Here is a 27,079-nt window from a genome sequence, read left to right as displayed (position 1 = left end):
TAGCGAGAGCGGGTGGGAGGAGGCCACCCGGGAGCCGGAAACGGGCGCCAAATAAGGAGAGCGGGGCGGGCCTGGATCCTGGCCTTGTTTGGCGCTTCCCCTCGGCCGGCGGCCCAGCCAAGCCCGTGGCGGCGGCGAGGCGATGCCCGCGCAGGGGGGCGCCCACCCCTCGGCCCCTGCCCGGCGCTGCCGCCCCAGCACCTGCCCGCTCCTCCCAAGGGGCCTCCTCTCCCTCCCGCCTCTTCGCAGCAGTCCTCGCGGGGGGGGGGGACAGGCTCGCCTCTCCCCTCCCTCTTGCGCCCCGTCCCGCGGGCGATCCTGGCCAGGCTCCGGCTCCGGACCTCCTTGCTGGCGCCTGCTGCTCCCCCTGGTCGCCCAGCCCGACCCCTCCTCCCAAAGGAGCTGAGCCCCGAGGCTCTTCGGCGACTCTGGAGGCGGCGAGTGCGCCCCCCCAGATGTTGCGCCCGGTGCGGCCGGCACCCCCTGCACCCCCCACGCTACGCCACTGCTCGGGTTAAGAACTTAATTCGTTCTGGAGGTCCATTCTTAACCTGAGGTACCACTTTAGCTAATGGGGCCTCCTGCTGCTGCCGCACGATTTCTGTTCTCATCCTGAAGCAAAGTTCTTAACCCGAGGTACTATTTCTGGGTTAGTGGAGTCTGTAACTTGAAGCATCTGTAACTCGAGGTACCACTGTATACAATTCTATGATTCTATTGTCAGGGCATCCTTGCCACCGCTTGCTGGGGGGGCGGATAGCATTGTTCACGCCAGACCTGCAGCGTTTCACTTCTAAGGCAACTCTTGGATCCCTATCTGCACGGGAACATTCCGCATGCAAAACCCACGCGGCCTAACTTCGCATTCTGTGTGTCTTATGAATGCTCCCCCCACCTCCCCCCAAAACCCACAACTTCCGCAGCTTCTTCCCATGCATCAGTTTGGCACTAAGCTCCGCTTTGGCTACCGAAGCATCTCTCGACCCCTCTCGGCAGGCATGTCGAGAGAGTGAGTGCCAGTGTCCGCGCAGAGCCTCCCCACCCCACCCGCCGGGCTCTCCAGCGTCCCTCCCCTCGGCTGGCCCCTGGCCCGGAGGCGGAGCCGGCTCTGCTGCCGCCCCACCGCCGCCGCCTTGGCTGCTGCAAGAAACTCGCCCGGAGCTCGCGCTGCTGCCCTTGCGCTGCTGCTGCTGCCAGTGCAGCCGCGCGACATGCGGCTCCGGGGACGCGGCGGAGGAGCCGCCGCGGGGAGCAACTTGCTGCTGCTGCTACTGGCTGCCTTCTGCGGGGCGGCGGGCGGGCAGGGGACGCGGCTGCTCAGCGGTGAGTGCCTGCTGGGCTGGGCAAGCGGATGCATCAGTCCCGGTCCCGAGTTGGCTGGGGAGAGAGGCAATCGCGGGGGTCTTGGGCTGGTCCCCTCCTGTTTTGCAGCGGGTGGGGGGTAAGCAACCACACCCGGGAACTGAAAGCAAATGCAAAAGTTAAGGGGGGACGATCTGGAGCTGCGTCTCCGCTTTCTGGAACGGGGAGCGCATTGGGTTGGGTACTTATCCCTGGATTTGGAGGGGGGCATTAAATCATTGGAATGAGCCCCGACTGAGAAACCTGCCTATGGATGAGGAAAGTGATGCAAACTGGGGTAGGGACAAGATTCTGTGTTGGAGAGAGAACAGTGGGTGAAAGAGCAGCTTCAGCGGTGCCCAGGGTGGGGGCTAACCCCCCCATGGCACTTTTATTAATGCGCACACAAAAATGCTGCTGCTGCAGCAACGAGAAGCAGGCCGGTTGTGAAGGTGCAGAGCTTTCCCTTCCCAGAAATGGAGGGTGGTGGGGGGTCCTTCTGCATGAGAAAAGCGGGACCAGCGGCCGGCCAGTTTTAGTATCTGTTTCTAGAGGCAGGGAGGCAACCAAAGTATGCAGTCCTGGCTGTGTGGTTTGGCAGTCTCCATCCCATCGAAAGCCAGGGGCTGTGCGCTGCCAAAGTTGTGTGCAGGACTGCGCCCAGAAAAATGTTGATGGCACCCCAGAGACGACCCAGCTGATATGGGTGGCCTCATCTCCAGCAGCCTACTGGATTGTGCGTGGACTAAATGAGACAGGGGTTTTCTTTCGCGGAAGGGGAGGGGGGCGATGGTAGAGCTTTCTGCAAAAAGTTGTGTGCGTTTCAACACCCAAGTGTCGCGGAGACCCTGTATGTCTCTGCAGCGGAGAAGCTGGGATCCCTTCCAGGCTCTGCTCTGGGCTGCTAAAGCTCCGGACACAGCAGAAGTGGGGGTGCAGAATGGAGCTGCCCCAACAGGGAAGGCACTATGGCAGATGCTTTGCTGCTTTGGCATGGTGGGAGGGGGAAAGAGATGGGCTGCCAGCTTCACAGATCTCTCTCAACCGGGCACCCTTAAATCTTAGGGAGACTTAACATGAGTCAGATGCCCAGGACCCTGGTTTCAGTTCTGGGGATCAGTGCTGGAAGAAATGATATGAAGCTGCTTTCACTGTATCAAGCCCGGTAGCTCAGTTGGTTATACTACGATGGTGATAATGCCAAGGTTGCAGGTTCGATCCCCGTACGGGACAGCTGCATATTCCTGCATTGCAGGGGGTTGAAGTACAATGATCCTCAGGGTCCTTTCTAACTCTACAATTCTGTGAAATAAGCTGGCCCCGTGGTGTCTGTTTTAGCTGGTGGTCTGCTCCTGAGAATCTTTGTGAGCTGCAGAGGGTGGTGTTGTACACTCTTCTTCACCTGAGCTCCCGTCCAAAAGCAGTGGTTAAGTTCAGTCATTTGAAACTCTGGGCAGAATAGACTTATGGGGCACCTCTCTTTAGATGGCATTGCTTCACTTACTTCAAAAGGTGGTTAGCCAGTCTGGCTTCAGCTGGGGCCTTTCCTGATCATTCTGCTGATCCGCCCCAGCGTCCCACCCTGATGGTGTCATTGTGCAAAATGGATATTGTTTATATGATGCTGCCTTCTAGTGAGTCAGGCTATTGGTCCATCTAGCCTATATTGTTTGTTAGCTCCGACTGGTAGCAGATTTCCACAGTTGCAGGAAGGTGTTGTCCTTGTTTAAAACTGGTCCTGTGAACTGGAGATGCTGGTGACTGAAACTGCAAACCAGGCAGTGTACCACTGAGCTCCAGCTGTTCCCATCGAGTAGAAATGCTTCTGAGCTCGCTTAGAATGCTTATCTATCACTACTGAGTCGCTATAGCTCCCCCCCCCAACCCCTTACTACTAAAGCTGGCATAGGAAGCTGCCCTATACTGAATCTGACCATCCAGTTCAGTAATTTCTATACAGTGACTGGCAGTGGCTCTCCAGGGTTTCAGACATAGGGCTCTCTAAGCCCCGCTGGGAGGTGCCAGGGCTTGAACCAGGGACCTGCATGCAGAGCAAATGAGCTATTGCTAAGCTACAGCCTATACTGGGTTTTAAGCTGGAGGTTTAAGAGCTCCAGTGCCATTCAGAAACCAAGACATCTTTTGGCAACAACCATCGCGGTTCCACAGGCAAGGCCAGCTAGAAATATTGTGCAGTGGGCTGCCCACTTCACATCACAACAGTATTTTAAGCATACTCTTAATATATATATATAGATATCTATATATATATATATCTATATATATATATTAAAAGAGAATGCTTAAAATACTGTTGTGATGTGAAGTGTGTGTGTGTGTGTGTGTGTGTGTGTTTCTCTCCCCCTTCCTCTTAAGACCCTTTAAATAAACTCTTTCCCCACTCTAAGTGTGGAGACTGTCTGAAAATAAATACTGCCAAAGAATTTCCATTTGTTCTGTACTAGTCAGGCCTGCTTTGTCTGGATTTGCTTGTTCCTTCACCCCCACAGCTATAAGTGCTCCTATCTGTTCTAGGCTGCTGCAGAATCATGTAAGCAATGTAAAACAAAAACAAAATACACATCTCAGTCGTACAATAATGCATAATAAAATTACTCAATTACCTGAACAAGTATTTGGATTTTAAAAGGTACCTGTTTTACTTTTTCTTTTATTAATGCTGCAGGCATTTCCAACCATTCTTTTCTTTTGCATTAATGAGGGCCAGATACATAGCCAGTTCGTATTACCATTGGGGACACACTTTATGGTTTTGGCATGTAGAATCAGTCCCACATGTGCTCCAATTTAATGTGTCTTGGAAAACTCATAAACCAACTTCTGCCAGGGTGTTGTGTGTGTAATTGAAGGTGTGCAACTTTGTGCATGGCATGCTATTGTCCCCACCCCAATTGCCATATTATTTCATTGTGAAACTAGTACGTTAATATACTGCCACGTGATTGATGGTTACCACATGTTTGCTATTCTACCACTAATTACTTTTCACATGCAAAACAACTTGCAGGCCTTAGTTATCCTCATCTAAAACTTTGATGACACGACATTATTGTTCCCATTTTACAGAAGATTGGTGGGGGAGAGGGAGCTATGCAAGGCCTTGGTTACAATGGGATTCGAACTCAGGCCTCCCATCACTGTATTAAACTATGCTGCTGTTTTGCATAACTACCGGTATTTCATATTATTTGTCTGAGTCATTAATAAGGTGTTTGCTAGTGTGTTTTGCAGCAGATATGAAACACCTGACGGGCAGACATGCTTTCCTAAACGTTCAGGGACTTGCTCAAAGAGCTATGATCAGCCATGGATCTCTGGTGCATATCCACTACTTGTTTTGGAGCACCCATCTGCCCTCCACATTTGCAGTTTGTGTTGCACTGAACACCAGTGTGATCTAGCCGCTGTGCAAGATGTGAAGCAGCTCTAAGGAGGGATTTGAACTTCAGCCTCTGCACTAAAAATGCCTAACATTTAGTTTCATGGACTCATCTCTAGTATGCAGTAGAGTGAGATCACTGGTTGGACAAGTTGACTTGTAGCAGTGCCCGGCCTGCAATCAACTGCATTGCATTCCTGCCTTGGCTAAAAATAACTTCAAATTTTGCTGATAAAATGCAGACAATTGCCAGGTTGTTGCAAAAACTTTAGCCACCTCAAAGCAGCCCACTCTTAAGGGCTGGATATTCTGCAGTCCTGGTCATTGCCAATTTTATAAGTGATGTGCTTTTTCTCTTCTTCCCATTGCCTCCCAGCTGCGGATCTGATTCTTCAGAGAGGTAACGTATTTTGTGTTTCATCAGAGATGCATATTGGTCAGAATACCGATGGTGACTAGACTGTTTTTGCTGTGCTCAGCATTTTAACTTGTATGCCACCTGCAGTTAAGACATTGGAATCCCACGCAGTCGAATTACTGTGCTGTATTAAGGACCTTGGAATGGAGTGCTGTAAACTTTTGTTTTGTACATTTAAGGATGAATGGAAACACAAGGATCTCTCTCAAAATGAAACACCACTTTGCATCATAGGGGTTTATAACATCCTGTCCTGAAATACATGTTCCATGGTTGGCTTCTTAAAACAGAACACTTGACTCTGCACTGGATAAATGTGGACATAAAATACTAATTAAAATGATTTACTGGGATGTGGTCATTGCGTTCCCTATCTTTATATATAAAAGTCACATTGTGAAATTCACGAGGCAGAGATTGGCTGATGATATAGGTTTATAGGAAGCAGCTTTATAAAGAGCCAGACCATCAGTTCGCCTCGCTCAGTATTGTCCACATACATTGCCAATGGCACTTCAGGGTTTCAAACAAGAGTCTTTTGCAGTCCTACCTGGAGATGCTGGGGATTGAACCTTCTGCATGAATTCTTGTCAGGGCGGTTTTCAGGAGCAGGTCCGCAATAACTCACACAGTGTCAGTGAAGTTAACTCTCTTTATTCAAAGAAACAAAACAGCTCAGGAGGCCAGACCTAGTGAGTATTGCAACTCTCCCCAGTAGATCTTGCCCAAGTAAGGCAGTTCCAAACATCTCCCTAAGTCATCCCCCAAACGATCTGAGACTTCGATGCCTTGTGTGTATTTGCTCCTCTCACTTCATACCTCTTCTGGTTCTGGAAGACCGGGGGGGGGCACTGGCCACAGGAGGAAGGGGAGACCCCCTGGCTTCTTCAGCAGCCAGCTTCATCTCTGCCTCTTGGTCCCCTTCCTCTCCAGCCTCCTCTTCTGCCTCTGATTCTGGACTGCTCTCTGCCCCAGTCTCTTCCTGCTCACTAAACCCTGTTGCCCCTTCAGCTTCTGACACCTCCTACTCCCAGTCGGCTCCCTCTTTTCCCTCTGACCACTCAGCATCATCCCACCACCAATCCCCAGGCTCTGAGCCTTCTTCCCTTGGGGGTTCCCCAGCTGGTGCCCACCACCACTCGGCATCCTGCCAGACCATGACAATTCTACTATTGAGCTACAGCCTGTATGAAAATTTCATAACACAAATTCTGAGATTGAATGAGCCTTAATATGAACTAGTTTAGTTAATATTTTTTGTGATAAGAAGCTTTCACCTAATACAAAATTTGGGTTCTTTCTGAGCACACATACCAACAGAATTATGGCTGGCAGGCACTCATTTTTGTATCTGGCCAAAATAAGACAGCAGCGTGTTCCTCAACTTCAGTCAAAGGAAATGTGGTTAGACTGGCCATAATATGCAAGTAGGTGTTCTTAATTCCAGTTCATGTTAGTTTTATGAGTGCTAATGTGAGTTAATGGAGAGAAATTCCATGCAGCACAAAACTCATCATGGGAGAAGTATTGGCTACCTTTTCCTGCTGGTTTGCTAATGGTTTTTCTTTTTCTTTTTGGTCTTCCTCAGGACATGCCATTTGCCGTGGAGGAACCCAACGCCCATGCTACAAGATTGTTTACTTACATAATGTTGTACGCAGGGTTGGCTTTAAAGAAGCTCTACAGGCCTGTAGGAGAGATGGAGGAGACCTAGTCAGTATAGAAACACAGTCAGAACAGAAACTGATTGAGAAGATGATTGGGAGCTTTTCAGCGTCAGATGGCGACTTCTGGATAGGGCTTAGGAGAGAATCAGATCCTGACAACAGCACTGAATGCTCAAACTTGTACTCTTGGTCAGATGGAAGTTTGTCCACGTTTCGGTAAGTCCACATGTTCAGAAGTATGAGTTCCTTCATGAAGTTAGCGAGTCAAACAAAAGTATTAAGTGTTCTGAACAGAGATTCCTACCCATTGATAAATAAGTTCTACCTTTTGAACAAGCATTGGTGTTTTAATTCAAAGCCACAGAGAATTTCTTTTGGCCATAATTGTGTTTTGCTTTCCTGGCTTAGGTCAGTGTTTCCCAACCGGTGTTCCGCGGCACACTAGTGTGCCGCGAGACGTTGCCTGGTGTGCCGTGGGAGGGCACACTCATTGAAATTAGAATTAGACTTTTGCCCCCCGCCCGCCTTCAGAAGAGGTCCAGGACCTCTTTGCTCCCCCCTGCCTGCCTTCCCGGGAGAGCGGAGAAACACAGCGTGTTTCTCCGCTGTCCCGGACAGCTTTTGAAGGCAGGCAGAGGGGAGCAAAGACTTTCACCCCCCGCCCGCCTTCAGAAGAGGTCCAGGGCCTCTTCTGAAGGCGGGCGGGGGGCAAAGGTCTTTGCTCCCCCGTGCCTGCCTTCCCGGGAGAGCGGAAAGTCTTTGCTCCCCCCCTTCAAAAGCCGTCCGGGACAGAGGAGAAACGTGCTGCGTTTCTACGCTCTCCCGGGAAGGCAGGCAGGGGGAGCAAAGACTTTTGCCCCCCGCCAGCCTTCAGAAGAGGTCCTGGACCTCTTCTGAAGGCGGGCGGGGGGCGAAAGTCTTTGCTCCCCCCGCCTGCCTTCAAAAGCCGTCCAGGACAGCGGAGAAACACGCTGCTTTTCTCCGCTCTCCCGGGAAGGCAGGCAGGGGGGGAGCAAGGACTTTTGCCCCCCGCCCGCCTTCAGAAGAGGTCCTGGACCTCTTCTGAATGCGGGCGGGGGGCGAAAGTCTTTGCTCCCCTCTGCCTGCCTTCAAAAGCTGTCCGGGACAGCGGAGAAACACGCTGCGTTTCTCCGCTCTCCCGGGAAGGCAGGCGGGGGGAGCAAAGACTTTCACCCCCCGCCAGCCTTCAGAAGAGGTCCTGGACCTCTTCTGAAGGCGGGCGGGGGAACAAAAGTCTTTGCTCCCCCCGCCTGCCTTCAAAAGCCGTCCAGGATAGCGGGAAGCGCTTCCCTGCTATCCCGGACTGCTTTTAAAATGCTGGCGGTGGGGAGCAAAGCCTTTCGGCCCCCGCCGGCCTTCCTGGACCTCTTCTGAAGGCCGGAGGGGGGGGAAGGCTTTGCTCCCCACCGCCAGCATTTAAAAGAGGTCCCTGGAGATTTCCCTATAGGCTTTCTTCTTGCGAAGCAAGCCCATAGGGAAATTCATCTTGCGAAGTGCCTCAAAAAACGGAAAACCCTTTCGTCTTGCGGGTTTTCAGTCTTGCGAGGCATTCGTCTTGCGGGGCACCACTGTATATATAGTCAATATAGGCACAGAGTTAATTTTTTAAACATTTTCTAATGGTGGTGTGCCTCGAGATTTTTTTCATGAAACAAGTGTGCCTTTGCCCAAAAAAGGTTGGGAAACACTGGCTTAGGTACACCTGTGTGTCAAGGATGTCAAGAGCTCAACCTATTATTGCATAACAGGTTTCCTGGTAGGAATGGTGCTAACCTTTCCAGAGAACCTTCCCACAGCTCACAGTACCAAACTGGGACTTCAGGCCCATGCTAGGAGTGCAAGCAGCTGCCACACCCTTTACTTTCTGGCATAGTTGTGGCTTTATCCTATGTGACCAACATCAACCAATAAAATTTGTGTACTAGAACATCAGTGACCAAACAGGGGCCCATCCAGCTTTGTATCCTGCTGATATAACCAATAACAAGAATTATGGCAAGGAAAAAACTTGCACAAGTATTCTTTCTTTGGACTGTGAAAGGGGCTGAATCCGTTTGCCTATCCTCTGTTAGCACTATGCAATATCTGGGTTCAGCCAGGGAAGGCTTATGGCCAAGACAGATCCCATGGGCTGTAATTCAGGGGTATTATTTATGTATTGCTTCATAAAATGTATATACCATTTGATAATAAAAGACCTCAAAGTGGCTTACGAAAAGAATAAAATAATATCACTGTCAGTGAAAAAACAGTTATTTAAAACATACAAATAATAATTAACATCAGTGGTAAGCTTAAAACCTTGCAAACATTCTACATAACCAGATAGGTTTGTCTAAACAAAAATGTTTTTAATGGATGCCAAAAATAATACAGCAAGGCTGCCTGCCTGAATGACAATCAGGTGGAAGGATAGAGGATTTGGTTTGCATGAAGAAGGTTCCTGGTTTTATCCCTAGCATCTCCAGGTAGGACTTGGAACACCCCATTTTTAAAATCCTTGGAGAGCCACTTCGAATCACTGTGTAGACAACATAGAGCTAGATGAACCATTGGTCTGGAGAAGGGCATAGCCCACTGGTAGAGCATCTGCTTTGCTTGCAGAAGGTCCCAGATTCAATTCCTGGCATTTCCAGCTCAGAGCACCCCCTGCCTGCAAACTTGGGAAGCTGCTGCCAGTCAGTGTAGACAATACTGAGCAAGATAGACTAAAATACTGAGCAAGATAGACTAAAAGTCTGACCAAAAGTCAGCTTCCTATGTTGCCAGCCTAAACAGGAAGCTGCCATAGCACTTCCTGTTGAGGACAGCCAATGGCTTGCCTGGGTCAGTGGAGTTCCTCCAGCACCCAGGATCCCTTTTCTGTTTAGGGAGATACTCCAACCTGAAAATGGCCTCGGCCCAGTATACCTGAAGGAGCATCTCCACCCCCATTGACTGGATGCTGAGGTCCAGTGCCGAGGGTCTTCTGGCGGTTCCCTCATTGCAATAAGCAAAGCTACAGGGAACCAGGCAGAAGGCCTTCTTGGTAGTGGCACCTGCCCTGTGGAATGCCCTCCCATCAGACGTCAAAGAGATAAACAACTACAGTGGTACCTCGGGTTACATACGCTTCAGGTTACAGACTCCGCTAAACCTGAAATAGTGCTTCAGGTTAAGAACTTTGCCTCAGGTTGAGAACAGAAATCGTGCTCCGGCAGCAGCAGGAGGCCCCATTAGCTAAAGTGGTGCTTCAGGTTAAGAACAGTTTCAGGTTAAGAACAGACCTCCAGAACGAATTAAGTACTTAACCCGAGGTACCACTGTACCTGACATTTAGAAGACATTTGATGGCAGCCCTGTTCAGGGAGGTTTTTAATGTGTGACATTTTAATGTACTTTTAATCTTTGTTGGAAGCTGCCCAGAGTGGCTGGGGAAACCCAGCCAGATGGGCGGGGTACAAATAAATTATTATTATTATTATTATTATTATTATTATTATTATTATTAACCTCCCCCAGCTCATCATAGGGGGGGCAGCTGTGCACAGAGCTATGGATTCCTGCTTCTAGCCTTGCTGTCCCTGACATCTGCCCCCTCCACATTCACGTGAATAGCTAGAGGGGCAGGTACAAAGTCAAAAGGTGCTGTGAGTGAATTTGTTTACTTCCATGTATTTCTCTGCTCTGCAAAATGCCCTTCATGGGGAGAACTCCTGGCAAGGAGAAACAATTCACCTGATGTTTTGCTTTGATTCCACAGAAACTGGTACGCAGATGAGCCCTCCTGTGGAAGTGAAGTCTGTGTTGTGATGTACCACCAGCCCTCAGCACCTGCAGGCGATGGGGGACCATATATGTTTCAGTGGAATGATGACAGCTGCAGCATGAAAAACAACTTCATCTGCAAATATCCCCAGGGTAACAGAGTCCATATCCTGAGATGTGCAGTTCGGCTCAGGGGCTGGTCATTTGTGATGTGGGAGACTTCCAGTAATGAAGGGTGTGGCGATCACACAGGGTCCCCGGACGTTTAACGGTCTATTGATCCCTGTGCCACCACTGTGATCGCTTCCCCGCTGCCATCAACCAGTTACTCTCTGGTAAAACACTGGGTTCAGTCAATTGTTAAAAGTGAACGAAAAAAACAAGTTTATTTTACAAACATTAACAAGTTTTTAATGTGTGACATTTTAGTGTATTTTTGGTCTCTGTGGAAGCCACCCAGAGTGGCTGGGGAAACCCAACCAGATGGGTGGGGTATAAATAATAAATTATTATTATTATTAAGTTTATGGTTTGTCAGATAATATTCTCAGATAATATCTTAACTTTAGTTTCTTTACTGGCCTATACCTTCCTAATACCTTCTGACTGATTATCTCAACTGTTAGACCGACTCCTCTTAACAAATTCTCTCACTCTCTCACACCAGACTAGCCCAACCCACAGACTTATCTTCCCTCCCTCGTCTAACTCCAGACCGTCTTCTCAACCACTCTAACCCCTCTTAACAAATTCTCTCTGTGCTTAAACCTTAGACACAGTTAACTCTGCCCCTTGGGTTCCCATTGGTTAGTCATTTTACAATTAGTTAACCCTTTCCCTATGTATGAACCCAGTATGATGTCACACACATGGGAGGGTAAACGCCACAAAGGGATACATGAATGCCTGGGAATGTGTCATTAAACGCAATGTCTACTTGTGTTATGGAGTCTTAAGAGTTAGCTTGCTTATTATGGACTTTATCTTTTGCGGTTGTGGAATGAACATCCTATGTCCTTTGGCCTTAACTGAAAGAACTGGAACCAAGAATGATTAATAACATATATCTGTATATTGTGATGTCTCTCCAGTTTTGAAGAAATCCAGCATCCTTCCGTATAGTCAGTTTTCTCAGCACTGCAATAGGCATTAAAAGGGAAATGCGACTGGGGCAGTCTCTGAACTCAGTGTATATTTGGTTATTGCTTGAATGATTATTCAATTTCTATACTGCTTAATATATTAAAAATATCTCTAAGCTGCATACAAAAAAGAAGCAACAACAGACAACTTAAACAAAATATTACTAAAATTCAGAGTTACAGGTACAGTGATACCTCAGGTTACAGACACTTCAGGTTACAGACTCCGCTAATGCAGAAATAGTACCTCAGGTTAATAACTTTGCTTCAGGATAAGAACAGAAATCGCACAGCGGCAGCAGGGCGGTGGCAGTGGGAGGCCCCATTAGCTAAAGTGGTGCTTCAGGTTAAGAACAGTTTCAGGTTAAGAACGGACCTCCGGAACGAATTAAGTTGTTAACCAGAGGTACCACTGTACATATAAAAATGTAACATTAATACAGAGTTACTAATATATAGAAATCAATATCAGGTCGTCGTCCCCTTCTGACACACCCTCCCTCTCAGCCTCAGGGTTTTCAACCAGGGTCTAAACAAACTCTCAGCTCCCCACAAAAGTCTCACAAGAAGACGAGTTCCTGGAAACAGAGGACATCACCCTAGGCTCTCATTCTAGACTTGCTTTTTATGGGCAGGCTCAAAGTGGATGGCACTTCTTCAGGCTGCCCACAGCTGTGTGCCATTCAGTTGTACTCTCCACACTCAGTTCCAGGTACAGCAGGTTTGATGCATTTCCCAGGGGGTCTAAAGGAGGGGGAAAGGCTCCCCTCCACTCACAGCTCTTTCTTCATGCTCTGTGTCCCCTTCCTCTTCCAGTTGGTTTTTTTTAACAGTTTCCACTGTATCTTCTTCAGAAGAAGATACAGTGGTACCTCAGGTTAAGTACTTAATTCATTCCGGAGGTCCGTTCAATACCTGAAACTGTTCTTAACCTGAGGTACCACTTTAGCTAATAGGGCCTCCCGCTGCCACCGTGCCCCTAGAGCACGATTTCTGTTCTCATCCTGAAGCTAAGTTCTTAACCCGAGGTACTATTTCTGGGTTAGCGGAGTCTGTAACCTGAAGCGTATGTAACCCAAGGTACCACTGTACTGTATTGTGAGGCTTAGTTCTCACAGCTTTGATGGAGTTTGCAATGTGCAGTACAATAATGTGCCTCTAGCATTCACTGGCAACATACTTAAAGATGTTGCTCATAGGAACATCAAGAAACCTAGAAGGGAATTGTATGGAATCATAGCTTCTTGAGAGCCACCCTTAGAGAGGATGGAGGTTAAGACTTTTAAGTATCACCATTGGGCACTGAAAAAATCTGAAGGCAATGAAATGACAAGGGAAACGGGAAAATGGTTTCAGTGAATAGTTGCAAGCCGTTTCCAAAAATGGTCTCCTTAACTAAACTGCTGGGACACAACATCAAATGTGCCAAGAACTTCCATGGATAAGCCAAAACATTGGGGGAGTGGGATTAAGTTTCTCCTGGTGACCAAATGCAAAAGAAAATGTATGTCTGTATGTTTTTTTCCTTGCAGAAAAGCCAACAGCTGCCTCTGAAATTAATACCTCTCAAGCAGGTAAATTTCACATCAGTAAAAGTTGAGTGCATGGTATAGATTCTGTTCCAAATAACAGCTACAGTTCCCAGAGTGTTTTAACAGTCAACTCCTAACAACTGTCTGCAACTCCCTTAACAAACTACAGTTCCCAGGATTCTCTGGGAGAAGCTATGACTGCTTAAAGTGGCATGATACTGCTTTAAAATGTACAGTGCAATGAAGCCATTCTCCTGTAAAGTTGCATAGCTGTCAACCTTCCCTTTTTTTGCGGGAAATTCCCTTATTCCAGCGCTGTTTCCCCCTGCTTCCCGCTGCTATCCCGGATTGTTAGATATCCCGTAGACTGTCCCCGGGACAGGTGAAGCTGCTGATCCCTTATTTTCGAGGCTGCTGATCTCTTATTTTCAAATCTGAAAGTTGACAGCTATGAGAGTTGTAATAGCCAGATTCCTTTCCTAGGAGATGCAACAGAGACCTTTACACCCACATCCCCAGAAGAGCCCATTCCTGAAGTTGCAACCAATAAAACTTTCAAAGAAGCAAAAGGTAAGCACGGTCATTCATTACCACAGACTGTAATACAGCATTTGATTTCCTGGAGAACAGCAGAGGTAGTTAAAACACCCTGAGACTTGTGCTAATTATATCCTCTCTTCCTGCCCCCATTGCTAAAGTTAAAATGAAAAAGGGGAAATTATGCACAGAGAACCTGGAGCATAATAACTGCATGAAAAAGTAATGCCTGTTCATTTTTTCCACTGAAAGTTAGAGTATCTTTTCTCCCTCAACAGAGCCTGTTTGGAGCCTTGCCTACTTCTTAATCCCCAGCATTCCTGTTCTGCTTCTCCTCGTGGTCATCACAGCCATTTTCAGCTTTTGGCTTTATGCAAAGAGGCAAGTCACAATACGGGGCAAAGCATGAGGCTTTATGATACGCTGTCATAGACAGCATCTGATCAGCACCAAGGGGCAGTGTGAATGAATGTAGAACAAAACTGGGAGTGGGGTTGTAATGGAAGCGGAGGGATGTGAACAGACTGTAAGAAGCTCAAGGAAATTACTATTACACACATCTGGAATGAAATGTTTTTGGTGGCTTTCAAGCTATTTTAAAATGCTTTAAATATGTTCATTTTTATTCTGTTCCAAATTGTATTGTTTTAACGTGTTGATGTTTGCTGCCCTGGGCTCCTCTGGGAGGAGGGGTGGGAGATAGATTTAATTAATGAATAAATATTATTTTGAGAGGGGGGCATGTTAAGTTAACAAATGTGCGCATACATAAACATCTGCTGCTATCACTTTTAGGTGTCCTTCCTGTTGCTAGCTTGTATGCGCTTCCAGGGTAAAATTCTACCTTTGGATAAAAGAAGTTAATTTCTTGCCTGCAGTTATTATTACCTTTCTTTTTCCTGCTACTGCTAAGTTCAGATTGGATTGTGCCACTACATACTAAAACAAAGCTGACCATACCTGAATTATTCTCTTCCTTTATTTGGCCACAGACTTGTGTTTGTGTACACACACTTTCTCTGCACTAAAACCACTAGATTAGTTTCTTAGTAAGTGTTTTGTGGTCCAGTGGAAGATAAAGGGAAGCTAATACCTTTTTATTTATTTCCCTTCTAAGGAGACGGGAGCAAATGGAGATGAATGCAAAGGAACAGGATACCTGGCTGTCCCCCAAGAGACAGAACAGCCCCAGTTTGGAGATATACAATGTAATCAGAAAACAGTCAGAAACAGATCTCGCTAGGACCAGACCAGACATTAAGAACTCTTCTTTCCGGGCCCGTCCTGGAGAAGATACTCCTGATGACCTTTCTGGGGACTATGACAATATGGCTGTCAACACCTCAGAGAGTGGCTTTGTGACTTTGGCCAGCACTGAAAGTGGATTTGTCACCAATGACATATACGAACTGTGCAATGACCGAGTGGGCCGAAGCAAAGAATCAGCCTGGGTAGAAAATGAGATCTATGGCTATTAATGAAGACAGTGCTTTGGATATTGAGCTAAGTGGACGCTGGAACTAGCTCTGGCACACAGGGACGCACGCCTTGTAGGCAAAGGAATGTGATTTCTGCATTTGGCAGTGTTTGCGTTTTTACGATAAAGGTTTTCCTTTTTCTGAAAGTGGAATGTGAGGGAATTTATATATGTAGAGCTCTTAACTCAGCTAAGGAAAATGGCCTTGTGCAATCTTGCTTCCATTCCTTGACAGACAGACATCATTCCCTAATAATCTACAACTTGACAGTATTTCTGTCTTGTGACAACATGCACTTAAATCAAAACTCCTGTCTTTTAAGCTAATTGCCTAAGCCCAGATGGAGCTTGTGAGTTATTCAGTGATGGTTTTTCCAGCTCCAGGCTAAAAATACTACAGGTGTCACAGGTGACCATCAGTACCTAGTTTTCACCAGCTGCCTAGTATCCATCTTTTGTCATCCTGAAAGCCATCAGTTTTCCAGCAAGGAGGGGGCTGTTCCTCTATTGTGCTTTGCTCTTATCCACCCAGCCTACTTTTGCAACAACTGATTAGCTTTCTTAATACCCAAGGACTCCCAACACAGGACATGGACATCAAATGACATCAAAAACCAACAAAGCAATATGTTTCGGATGCTGGATGTAACACGTTAAGCAAAAAGACTCATTCTAAGAACCTAAATATAAAGAACTTGCAGTATCTGTGCAGGCAATGCGTTCACCATAGGAATGGCTACAATCCCTAACCCCTCTTTTTGGAAAGATTGCTAAAGCAAAAATTTATAGACACATCTGCATCTGTAGAGCCACGAAGGCACTTATATGCTGCTGTACAATAGACCTCTGTGCCAGGTTTGCTCATATGCCTTGAGGGAAAGATTAAAAACTGGTCACTTAATTTTGGAGGAAATAGGTGGCCAGCTACTGTTACATTATTACCTCTTTTATGCTTTCTGCTGCCGGCAAGGGTGTGGAAGACCAGCACAGCTACACCCCTAGAAGTCCTGATGCAGATGAGATTACTGTGCAAGGTTAGTGAATGTAATGGGGAGTAGAAAAATACCACCAGTCTGAAACACATAATAACACATTCTGTATAAATCTGTTATGGTAGAAGCCAATGCATCAGTGCACATTTGAGAGGCTAGTAGTGACACCTGGAGATCTGTGGTTGGATGTCCTAATGGTTTTGTGTTGTTGTTTTTTTAGGAAGGGGGAGGGATTCAGATCAGGGTGATGGCACTGGGAGATGAAGACTTAACCCTTCCCTGCCACTATTTTCTTAATCCAAATTTTCCCACCCCAACAGCTGCTATTTTCCTCCCAGGAGCAAACATACATGTATCCATTTCAAACTAACACAATGCTGATCATGTGGAGGAATGTCCCCTCCCCAACATTAGGGTTTTTGTTGCTGCTGTTCATACTGCTACAAATCTCAGGACTACTCCAAACTTTGTGCTTGGATTATGCCATTTGGCTACATCAGTGCAGACTCTTCCGCCTGAAAACTTGAAATAGGACTTAAGGTAACATGTGATAGTGCCTCTGAACATCAATTCTATATAGCCAGCTTCAATAATGGGCATTTTTAGACCTCTTTGATGAATTTGATTAATCCTATTTTAAGGCCCTTTTAAAAAAAAAGTCTAACTCAGTGGACATCACTAGATATTATGGCAGCAAATCTAGTGAAGTTAGCAATTATGTATTATGCAAAGCAGCACTTTCTCTTTTCAGTCCTGAACTGACAGCTAATCAGTTTAATAATTAGATGACCCTGAGTTCTAGTATAATGGAAGAGACAGAAGAACTGCTGTGCCCACTTTCTCTGCTACATGGGTGATTAATGTCATGTACGGTTTGAGCCTAATATCATTAACTCTTATATTCTACCCAGCCTTGTGAATGTCCACAAAAAATACCAAAGCACACAAAAAAATTACTAGCTCACCTATCCATGCATGCAACATAATTTGGCCAAGAAACATTTTTGATCCCATTCATATCCATGGGAGGATGCTTATCCCATTTATATACTTTTGCATAGAAATCAATAGACAGGTTTGTGGCTATTTACAAGTCTGGTTTATCTGTTACATATTTATAAATTTGTTGAATGCACAATTGCAATGTAAGCGTGACATGAACTTCACAAGAACTTCCAAATTCAATTTTTGTGTGTGCAGAATGTGATTTCCTGAGCAGGGAAGATGGAAAGTAAGTCTCTACATGCCTTTAGCCTCTTTTTCATAATACTATTTCTTGTTCCTTTTGTGTTTTACAGTACAATTTTGAAAAGATTTTTAAGTCTAGCAACAGGACATACACAAGTGATGGAAATAACTGAAAGCAAATCTTCATGTGCTACAGTTTTCCGGAAGCAGCATCTAATCCTGATTTTCTACCATCAGTCCTAAGACAGAGGGAAACAAATGAAATTCCTCCTTTGTCATCGGATATCAAATACATTATACTTTGATTTTGATTTTTTTTAACCATTCATCCTTAAGTGGAATTTTTAAACTTTGACCTCTAAATGAGCCAAGACTGACAAGACTTCCTCCAGTGTCAAGAAAGGGCCTGATATCTGTTTTTGGAAGCACAATACTAAATGAGGGACTGAAGAAGATGTCGGTTTCAGGAAATGTAATAAAGCTCCCTGGGATCCTTTCCTCCACGTTTCAGTGAGTTTCTGCCTCAGGTGATGAGAGACCCACACTGGAAAAAGTAACAAAGTGACTGGGGCTATGTTTGTACAGTGGTGTCAAAAGTAGTCTTATTGAATTCCATGCTGTAATTCCTGGAAATGTCCAAACCAAACAATCAATGCATTATTTGTTGACATGTTTAGTTGAGGCCTGCAGTTTTTAACCTGAGTGCTACAACTCCTCCAGTTTTCTGCTCCAAGGAAGAAGCTGTGAATTGGAATAAGACCGACATTTTTGTTTGTTTTGTTTTATTTGACATGTGACAGAAAAGATACTTAGTAATAGCAGCAGTCTGTTATCATGTACTGAGTGGAACAGTGTTACCATATGAGGCCACAAATTTTTTTTTATTACATTGTAAGGTGATAAGAGATTTTGTGGTGGTGTTGGGTTGTATGCATGTGGATGTCTGAAGCCTCTGGCTGTGGGTGGCTGAGTTGCTGTGATGTCATGGAATGTTTGTGAACATTCTAACTTGGAAGAATGGCACTAAAGACAATAGAATCCCCACAAACAGACCAACTTTTGTGATGAAAATAAAGATCAATTTTGATGGGATTCTTCTCTTCAAGAGGCAGAGAACACAAGGGGTGGAGGAAAGAAAGGGCGGAGAAAAGGGGCTGAAAAGCAGAGACCAACAGAGCTTTTTCTTCTTCTAATCTAGCACACAGGGGATTTGGGGGATTACGTGAAAGGGTTAAACCTCACTTCCCACATTCATATCCAGTTATTAAAAAAAGGGGGGTTGCGCCAAGTATTAATTTTTTTTAACCTAAAAATGATGTGGATGCTAACCGCGGGGAAAAAGTAACATCAAATTTGACACTGAGGCAAAGATTAGCCAAAAAGACATGAGGTCTTGCTTGAGTAGCTAGAAAGCAGGCTAGGCCACTTGGAACCTTGTGGTTCGGGCGTAAGGAAATGGGTGTTTATAGAGACTCCTTACCAGAGTGTATTACTTTGTGTGACATGCAGGGTGTTCAGAGCATATTTTTTCCTCTATGTGCAATTCAGCACAAAATTGCTGTCATGGAATTTGACCTTTGCCACAAAGGCTTATTCTCACCGCGTGATTTCCAGACATGTGAGAACTGGCAACCATGTTATGTGAATGGCTCAAACAGAGAAGTTGCTTCCTGCACTTAATGGATAGAAAAGGAGCAATTGAATACGCACAATCCATTAACCCACATATGAATGAGAATCCCCTATAGTGGAAATTCCCTCTCCAGATGATTCCAGCTGGAATGTAGGATAGTAGGATCCTGGAATTGGTATCGAGATAGCCTTGGGCACCTTCCAAATTTCATATTGACAAAACTCTAGTAACTTTTAATATACAAACCTTAGTGTACAAACAGCCACAAACCTTCATTGTATTTTCAGTTACTTTTCCTGTTATCCTGGACATGGGTATTATTGCACTGCTGTCAAGTTTCTCTTGTGCATGTCTGAATGCAACCTTATATGTTGTTTATCAAGGAATACACATGTTTTGCTGGTGAACTGTTTGCTGGACTATAACTCCATGCTATTAAGATGGCCAGGGTTACTAAACATGTGCACAGCATCTACTTTAGTGGGCTGAGTCCTCCTGACCACCATTGAATTAGTCGGCACACATTGCTGAATGTGTGAAATTCCTCTACTTAAGTGCATTGTGTTTGATCTGTGATGATTCAGTCCTACATGCAAGTCGTGCCTTGATGAGCAAGGGATGAGCATGCATGTGGGAATCAGCCATGTGTTGCTTAAAAGAAAAGGCAACAATAATGCCCGATTGCTGCCCATGAGCAACAGTCAAAACAGTGGTAGGCAACAGTTGCCAAGTTGCACCAAGGAAGTGGTAGTTAGTTGAGTGATGCCTCTTACTTGGTTTCCCAATTGCTGTGCTAAAGGTACCTTTTTCATTAAGAAGTTAGATGCATTTCAATTTTTATTCCTATTTTTAAAAAGTTAATCAATCTCACTAGCATTTCTTTATTTGCAAGTTATGGCTTTGGGGATACCAAGGTTAGTTTCTCATATCACAGGAAATTTCTACATTGCAATGTAAACAGGCCATAGCTGTCAACTTTCCCCTTTTCTTGCAAGGAATCCTATTTGGAATAAGGGGTTTTCCCTTTAAAAAAAGGGGGAAAGTTGACAGCTGTGAAACAGGCATCAAAACATGCCTGAGGGTGGATATAGGAAATGCACAGTGCACATCTGTGGAGCTATAGCAGACCTAAGATCACAGTCTGCTATTTAGTTTGGATAGCCCCCCCCCCTGCTTCTCTGAAAATAAATAATTGCCCACCTCCCATCTTATTCATTTCATGAAATCAGCAGCCATGTAATGCTTACAAAGTGACTGAACCCTCATTAGAAACTGGCATTGTTAATATGATGCTTGGGGTTCTACTTATTTTGCATCAAAAGTAGCTAAACCACAAGATAAAATTAAAATCAATACCCAGAAGCTACCAGGAAGTTAAAGAATGAAAAGAAGCCTTGAGACGAATGTGTGTGGCATGGGAAGGAAACAACCATAAAAGTGAATACTGCTATGATTTTGCTTTGCCAGTATAAACACTTCAGGCAGCCAGTTTTCTGGAAAGGAATCCTAGCATTTTTCAACCATTGTAGTCCTTTTTACGTTTCTACTGGCCTTTGCCTGTCAGTTGGTCAGCATTATTCTGTGACTCCTTCCTTCCTAGCTAGCAGTCCTTGAGAAATGCCTGCTGGCTAAGTCCTGCAAGGCTCAAAATTCTCTGGAAAACTATGGCCATTTGCATAGGGAGTTCAACGCCAGATAAATAACAACAAGCAGCCTGAACAAAGCTAAGCAGTCTTTGCCAGGGAAGTGTTAGCTGGTGGAGTGATAGCCGTTGGCTGTTCCCCCAATTTTTAACTACATTTCATGAGCAAGTCAGATGCATTTGCTTTTTTGCTTTTTAAAAAAGGTTTTAATCATTCTCAACTTTTCTTTTTTAGCTGGTCCAGCATCATCTGTTACTGGTTTAGGAAAACAGGAAACGAGAGCTGTGCTGGGGAAAGCCATGGCCCCAACCTTTGTGTGTCTTATTCACTCTCAAAGTGGGATGGCAGCATTTTTAGACGGCTTGGGTCACATGCTGCCTGTGCACAAGGGTCAAATTAGCTATTTCACACACAGATTCTTTGGTGGCTTCACCACAAGTTGCTTTTCCAGAGATTTTTTTTGGCACAGATGAACAGCCTTGCAAATGCTATTACCATGGGCATGGCCAGGATTTATGGTTGGGGGGGTAGGCTTTATGTTAGGAGGGGGCAGAACCTCAGTTAGTTTAGTATTTTTATTGATTTACTTGATTATGGGTGGGGGCAAATGCCCCCTGCCCCCCCCCATTATCTATGTCCATGGCTATTCCTGAATTTCATAGTTACACTAATTAAATGCCCAACTGTGTATCAGGTTGCTACCCACTTATGTTGCCCATATAATTCTGTGTGAAGCAAGGAAGTCTGTCCTCATCAGTGGCGTAGCGTGGGTTATCAGCACCCGGGGCAAGGCAAGTAATTTGCGCCCCCTAACCCGTGGATTTGCGCCCCCTAACTCGTGGATTTCCCTAACCCCCAGATGTTGCGCCCGGTGCGGCCGGCCCCCCCTGCACCCCCCACGCTACGCCACTGGTCCTCATAGCCCTGCCCTGAGTTCCATTTCATACATCAGTTGATAAAATTGTTGATTAAATCTACATAGGGGAAAGTCAATATTTCTGAAGCAAGAAACATAATTTGTTTTCAGATATTGCACGCATAGGAGGCATGCGAGAGAAAAGGGGGGATGCCTCTTTTAAGGTAGTGCTTGCCATCTGCAAGCACTACCATCTGCAGTTTTTATAAGCACTTGTATTTTTTTTAATTAAAAAACCAACAACAACAACTTGTTACATTAACCACTTTCTTGAATATCAAAGACCTACTGTAGAATGACAGTATGGTGATCTATGGTAGTGATGGTGGAAAGAGTTTTATATTGTTTGGATAGGCTTGGGAGAGCCCAGTATCTATAGAGTAGGTAAGGGTAGGATAGTCTAGGAAAGGATCCAAGGGGGGAAAGTAGGTACTGAAAGCAGATAGGAAGAGGGAGATTGCAGAGGAGGCAAGACTAGTCTGGGCATAAGGAACATCAGGGCTAGAAGCATGGAGATGGGAGCAAGAGAGGGAGAGGAATTGGGCTCTGCAACAGATAGCATTTTAGAAGCCAGGTGCAGGTGGCATGTATGCTTCAAATGCAAATACAGTATATATCAGAAACCTGCAAGTATAGCAGCTGCAGTGTCTGTTTTTTAAAATCTGTGTAGGAATTGTTGGGTACTCAAGGCTTCTTTTAAAACAACTTTTTCATGCTTGTATTATTTTTGTTATTTGAAGGCTGCATACCAAGTAGATTGGAGCAGAAATTTATGAGGATGTTATTATGATAAAAATTTGGAGTTTTTTCTTCTTCTTTTTCTGCCTCTGAACTGTAGAATTTCGGTGTGCATGTGCATTCCACAAAATGCCCCCCACTCCCAAATCTGCTGCCTGCAAATAAGAGTGGAGAATTATGGGAGGTCATTTATGCTCAGCCCTAAGAACTAGAAAAATAATGTATGAAGAGGAAAAAATGTGCACCACTAGAGGGCACCTTTGTTTCAGATTTGGCATAGTTGAGACTAATGTCCTGAGCATTCTGTAGTGTAGGCCACACACTTGACTGGTGAAGGGTTCTGAGCAGCAGAACTGTGTTTGCAAAATGTAAATTCTATATGGGATTAAGAACTCCCGTGGAAAGGAGGCCCTTTTCTGTCTCCCATGAAAAAGTTGTTGCAAGTATCATTTGATCTTTCCTGTTTCCTCAGCTGTGCCTCCCCACTGTCACAAAAGGGCACACCCATTAAAAACATTTCATCCAGCCTGCTAAAGTTGGCTCCGCTATTTTTATTGCTGATTTAGCTGCCAATAAAAGGACATCAGTTCTAAAAATGTGCACCGAAGGTTTCTCCAACCTGGTGCCCTCCGGTTCTGGGTGTTTGAGATTATAAATCCCATCGGACCCAGCTAGCTAGGTCCACCACATCTACAGGAGATGTTTGGGGAAGGCGGTTGTGCATGTATTACAATTGCATAAAAAGCTGAGTTTGGGGACAATCTACTAAAGGAACTTTTCTGTCACTTTCATAGCATGAGAGAATAATTACAGGTGAATGAATGAAACACTACAGCAAGGAGGGATAATGAATGGGTTTAAGAACAGAGTACAGCATCTGGTACCATTTCATACCATGAGAGGCACTATTCTTAGCTTGCTCTTGCTTAGATCAGCCATCTCTGAAGGTGGATGGCTGACTAATTCCATTCAGCAGCTTCCATTCATCCACCGGAACTTTTCAGAATTGATAAATCTAGAAGGCAGTAAAGCAAATGTTAGCCATATAAAATAAGTACTGACAGAAATGCCCAGATGAAAAATTATCTGAGCCCACATGTTTAAGGGAAGAGTGGGCAGAAGAGAGCTCCACTTTGATTCCATTACAACATGGGCATCATGTACAAAAACTCCCTGAGATGTCTGTCTGCCTTTTTGTTTGTTGCTTCCCATGAAACATCCTGAAGCGATTAACAAGAAAACAGTTTGAAATCCAATACAGATACAGACTCAAAAGGCTTAGTGAAAATGAAAGTTCTTCAATATGCAAAACAAAACAAAAAAAACCCAACAGAGACAACAGGCAACCAGCTGTAACATTATTCGAGTTGTATGGTGGAATTTAGGAGACGGCTGAGGCATATCAGCTCTGGTTTCTTTTACCTGTACATTATGTGCATTTTTTTGTCTTGCAGTTTTCAACCCTGAGAAGAAAACCAAAGAGGGGCTATTCTGGTAAAGTCTTGGCAATCCATGGGAGACAGTGGTGGTTTGGAATCTGTCATTGGCCAATTGTATAGTACAACTAACACACCAGAACTGGTTGTGGCACCATACTTGCTTCCAAACCTTTGGACTGGATGGCTACTGAGCACCAGAGTCCAGAAAGTGGTTAATTTGACTGTATTCAGAAGCAGACTAGCTTGGGAGCACATCTTTTGCTGGGGTTAAAACAGTTGTCAGTTTAATCATCAGGGAAACTTGAAGTTAAGCAGAAAAGCCAGAAGCTCTGGCAAATATCACAGGTCACAAGAACTGCCAAAACTGGGAGCACTGAACCAAGGGTGGGAGGAGTGCCCAGACGGCAAGGAGAAGAGCAAAACCAAAAAAACAGGGCAATGTTCAGCTTAAAATTTGATGTAGAGGGACTTATTTTACAACTAGATCCATAAATCCTTTCACCTGCTCAGCTTTGTGATGCCTTAGAATGTCACACTAAATTTATAATTCATTCAGATTTTTATAATGTATAATCATATATCCATATAGTGTAAGAACAGCTTGCTGGATCAAACTTACGGCTTAACATTGTGTTCTCAGTGGCCAACCATATACCTATGGGAAACCCGCAAGAAGGACCTCAGTACAACAGTGCTTTCCCCATAACAACTGACTTTCATAGGCATACTGCCTCCAGCTGTGGAGGTAGACCATAGGCATCGCGGTGTACAGAACAGAGAATCTTGTGTGCCAAGTCCCCTCTGAAATAGCCCTTTACAGAAGGGTTAATTGTAGCACGAAGGTTGCAGAGGTGGACATCACCTGAAGTTTGCCCCACATAAAACTTCCAGCTGCTATCTGACCGGTTGGTTTTTGTTGCTGCTCTTAGTGTCCAGGGCTCATAGTTGTAGATATGTAAACAAATCGACACTTGCAAATTAATTATAGGCTTTTAACATCCTGCAGTAATGACCGTGGATAGATTAAATAAGAATTTGAAGTCAGACATGGGTAAAAACATGAGAACTAAAGCTGTTGATAGTAGCTATTAGTTATTTAGATTTTCTCCTCACAACCGTCACACAAGATAGACCACTATGATTTCTACTATGGAAACGGGGGCTAAAAAAATCAGCTACACAAACTGTAGCCTGGTTCTGTACATAATTAGGCATCCCAAAGCACGTTAAAACCAAGTAACTTAAATTTATTGTTGTAGGATCCACAAAAAATATAGTCTGCCCTCTGGCTCATACTAGTTCTATCTCCAGAAACAGGATTATGCTAGAATCTGTCTTTTCTCCATATTAACTAAAAAAACTCAGGCTCAAAAATACCCTTCAACTCTTTCTGTTTGGGTGGCACTGGCTAGTAGCTACCATACCATTGTTCATCTACCACCCTCCCATCTAGTTCAACAATTATGGGTATGATAAATCAATAATCAAAGTAAGTGCTGCACAGTTATTAAGATTTAAAACAAAGCAGGAACAAAATAAGTATCTTTTTAGCTACTTATTTTGGATTAAAAGGCAGAAATAACTCCATTACTCAATATCCTCTCATGCCCAGACTGTCCTAATCTCTTCCAAACCAGTGCTAGCTCATTTTTGCCTTATAATTAGGAATGGTTTTGCAATCATCCAAGTAAGTTTGGAGTCCACATAGGCTGCCAGGAGTAAATTGGGGGAATTATAGGATCAAGACAGAAGATAAAAGACACGGTGGCACCTTGGAGACTGGTTTTGTTAGGCAATCATCTCTTTGACCTATGTCAGCGATATCACCAGAGTTATATATTTCAGCGTCAGAAGCAGACAATCTCTCTTCTGCTCCTTCTCCTTTTCCATAATGCCATGGCCCCACTGATTGGTATTTACGTTTTAGTATAAATACAATATAGATGCAGGAAGCATTTCCTAAGGTGTAACTATTGTCCCTCAAGTCTGCAATTTTGTTTTAGATTAGGATGTTGGTCTGTGGTTTTGTTGCAGAGTTGTGAAGAAGGTTCTAGGGCACACACAGTATATGGGGCACTGGTCCTCAGCCTGTTGGGCTTTACCATTAACCCCCCCCCCCACAACTTCAGCAATTGGGAAAGGTTGTCTTCCATGAGTGATCTTATTAAGAGGGGGGAAATCTAAAATTCATTCTTAGGGCAGCACCTTCAACTAAAATATCACAAAATGCAAGTTTTGAGTTCTCATATAGGAATCTATGTTTCCAAGGAAACCCAGGATTACCCAGCACATAGTTCGCAAAAAAAAAAAAAACCACCAAAAAAAAACAGCTCACTGTGTGCATTATTTATTATTCCCATTTAATGGAAGCAGACGGATCACTTCCAAACAATCTGCCTAATGAGTATTTGTCCGGTTTTGTTTGCACTAAGTTTGCAAGATTATATACAATACCCAACCCAGTTTATTGGGCACCCATTCCTATGTTTGCAAGGTTACATGTCATCAAGGCTAGTAATTAGTGTCCCACTTTCCAGTTTTAAAATCACTTTCCTTGCTGCAAAAAGGCTGATGGGTGTGTGTGTGCAGTTTACCGAATCACTTTCACTGTACAATCTGAATTTGCCAGTATGCAGTTGAATCCCATTCACAAGCTTTCCTGATGACCCGAAAATCTTAACCAGGACAAAACAAAGTTTCCAACTTCATTAGTGTATACTGAAGCATCTCACTGTGAGGGAAACAGTAGAAGAGAAAGAATCTTCTCCCTCTGTAGAATGGATATGCACCAAAATGTGTCCATAAAAGTACATTGGGCACATTTATCAGGCAGGCCATTAGCTTGATCCAAGGAGGCTCTTCTGATGTTATGAAGCTCACCACATTCGAACATTTCGGTATTGAAAGGGAACAACGAAACTAATCTTTCACGTCACACAATTTGCCCTCCCATTGTGCCAAGCGGCGAGGGAGATGGTGACCACACGCATCAGGTGCAAAATGCGTGCAGCAACATTATGTCACACAACGTGAGGTAAAACGCGAGGCAAACCGCGTTTTCTGTGGCAGAAAGTGAACGTGTGGTAAAATGACGTGGCTGGCGAAGCAAAACGGTCCCTCGCAGGACGGACTCGAGAGGGAACTGGGGAGAGAGGTTATCAATGTCAAAAAAAGAGCGCCTGCCCCCCCCCCCCTCTCCTCATGATTTTGGCAACAGCGAGGGGTGCTCGGTGCGAAGGCACAGTTTG

At 44.8% G+C, this 27,079-nt stretch overlaps 1 protein-coding gene and 2 long non-coding RNA genes across 4 annotated transcripts; 1 reads left to right on the top strand and 2 right to left on the bottom strand.

Annotated features, from left to right (window-relative positions):
• The first annotated feature begins 1,145 nt into the window (after positions 1–1,145).
• LAYN (layilin) lies at positions 1,146–17,960 on the top strand. 2 transcript variants are annotated; one of them, XM_081843157.1, is made up of 9 exons: positions 1,146–1,323; positions 5,118–5,141; positions 6,748–7,042; positions 10,590–10,747; positions 13,269–13,310; positions 13,752–13,838; positions 14,084–14,186; positions 14,923–16,316; positions 17,573–17,960. In XM_081843157.1, the coding sequence occupies exons 1-8, from the start codon at positions 1,212–1,214 to the stop codon at positions 15,281–15,283; spliced, it is 1,182 nt and encodes a 393-aa protein (XP_081699283.1). In that variant the 5' UTR covers positions 1,146–1,211; the 3' UTR covers positions 15,284–16,316; positions 17,573–17,960. The 2 variants fall into 2 exon arrangements, with proteins under 2 accessions (XP_081699283.1, XP_081699284.1); XM_081843158.1 differs by lacking the exon at positions 5,118–5,141.
• Positions 4,839–10,643, bottom strand: LOC309331166. The gene is made up of 3 exons (XR_014151742.1): positions 10,565–10,643; positions 6,695–6,847; positions 4,839–5,465 (listed from the first exon to the last, which is right to left on the bottom strand). It is a non-coding gene; the product is annotated as an uncharacterized lncRNA (long non-coding RNA).
• Positions 15,847–27,012, bottom strand: LOC309331159. Its single transcript, XR_014151736.1, has 2 exons — positions 23,287–27,012; positions 15,847–16,355 (listed from the first exon to the last, which is right to left on the bottom strand). It is a non-coding gene; the product is annotated as an uncharacterized lncRNA (long non-coding RNA).
• Between the last annotated feature and the right edge of the window lie 67 nt (positions 27,013–27,079).

The sequence above is a fragment of the Podarcis erhardii genome, assembly GCF_964252035.2.
Source record: "Podarcis erhardii genome assembly, chromosome: 16".
NCBI classification, from domain to species: domain Eukaryota; kingdom Metazoa; phylum Chordata; class Lepidosauria; order Squamata; family Lacertidae; genus Podarcis; species Podarcis erhardii.
The sequence above is the reverse complement of the archived record's forward strand: the minus strand, read 5'-3'. Positions and strand labels throughout refer to the sequence as shown.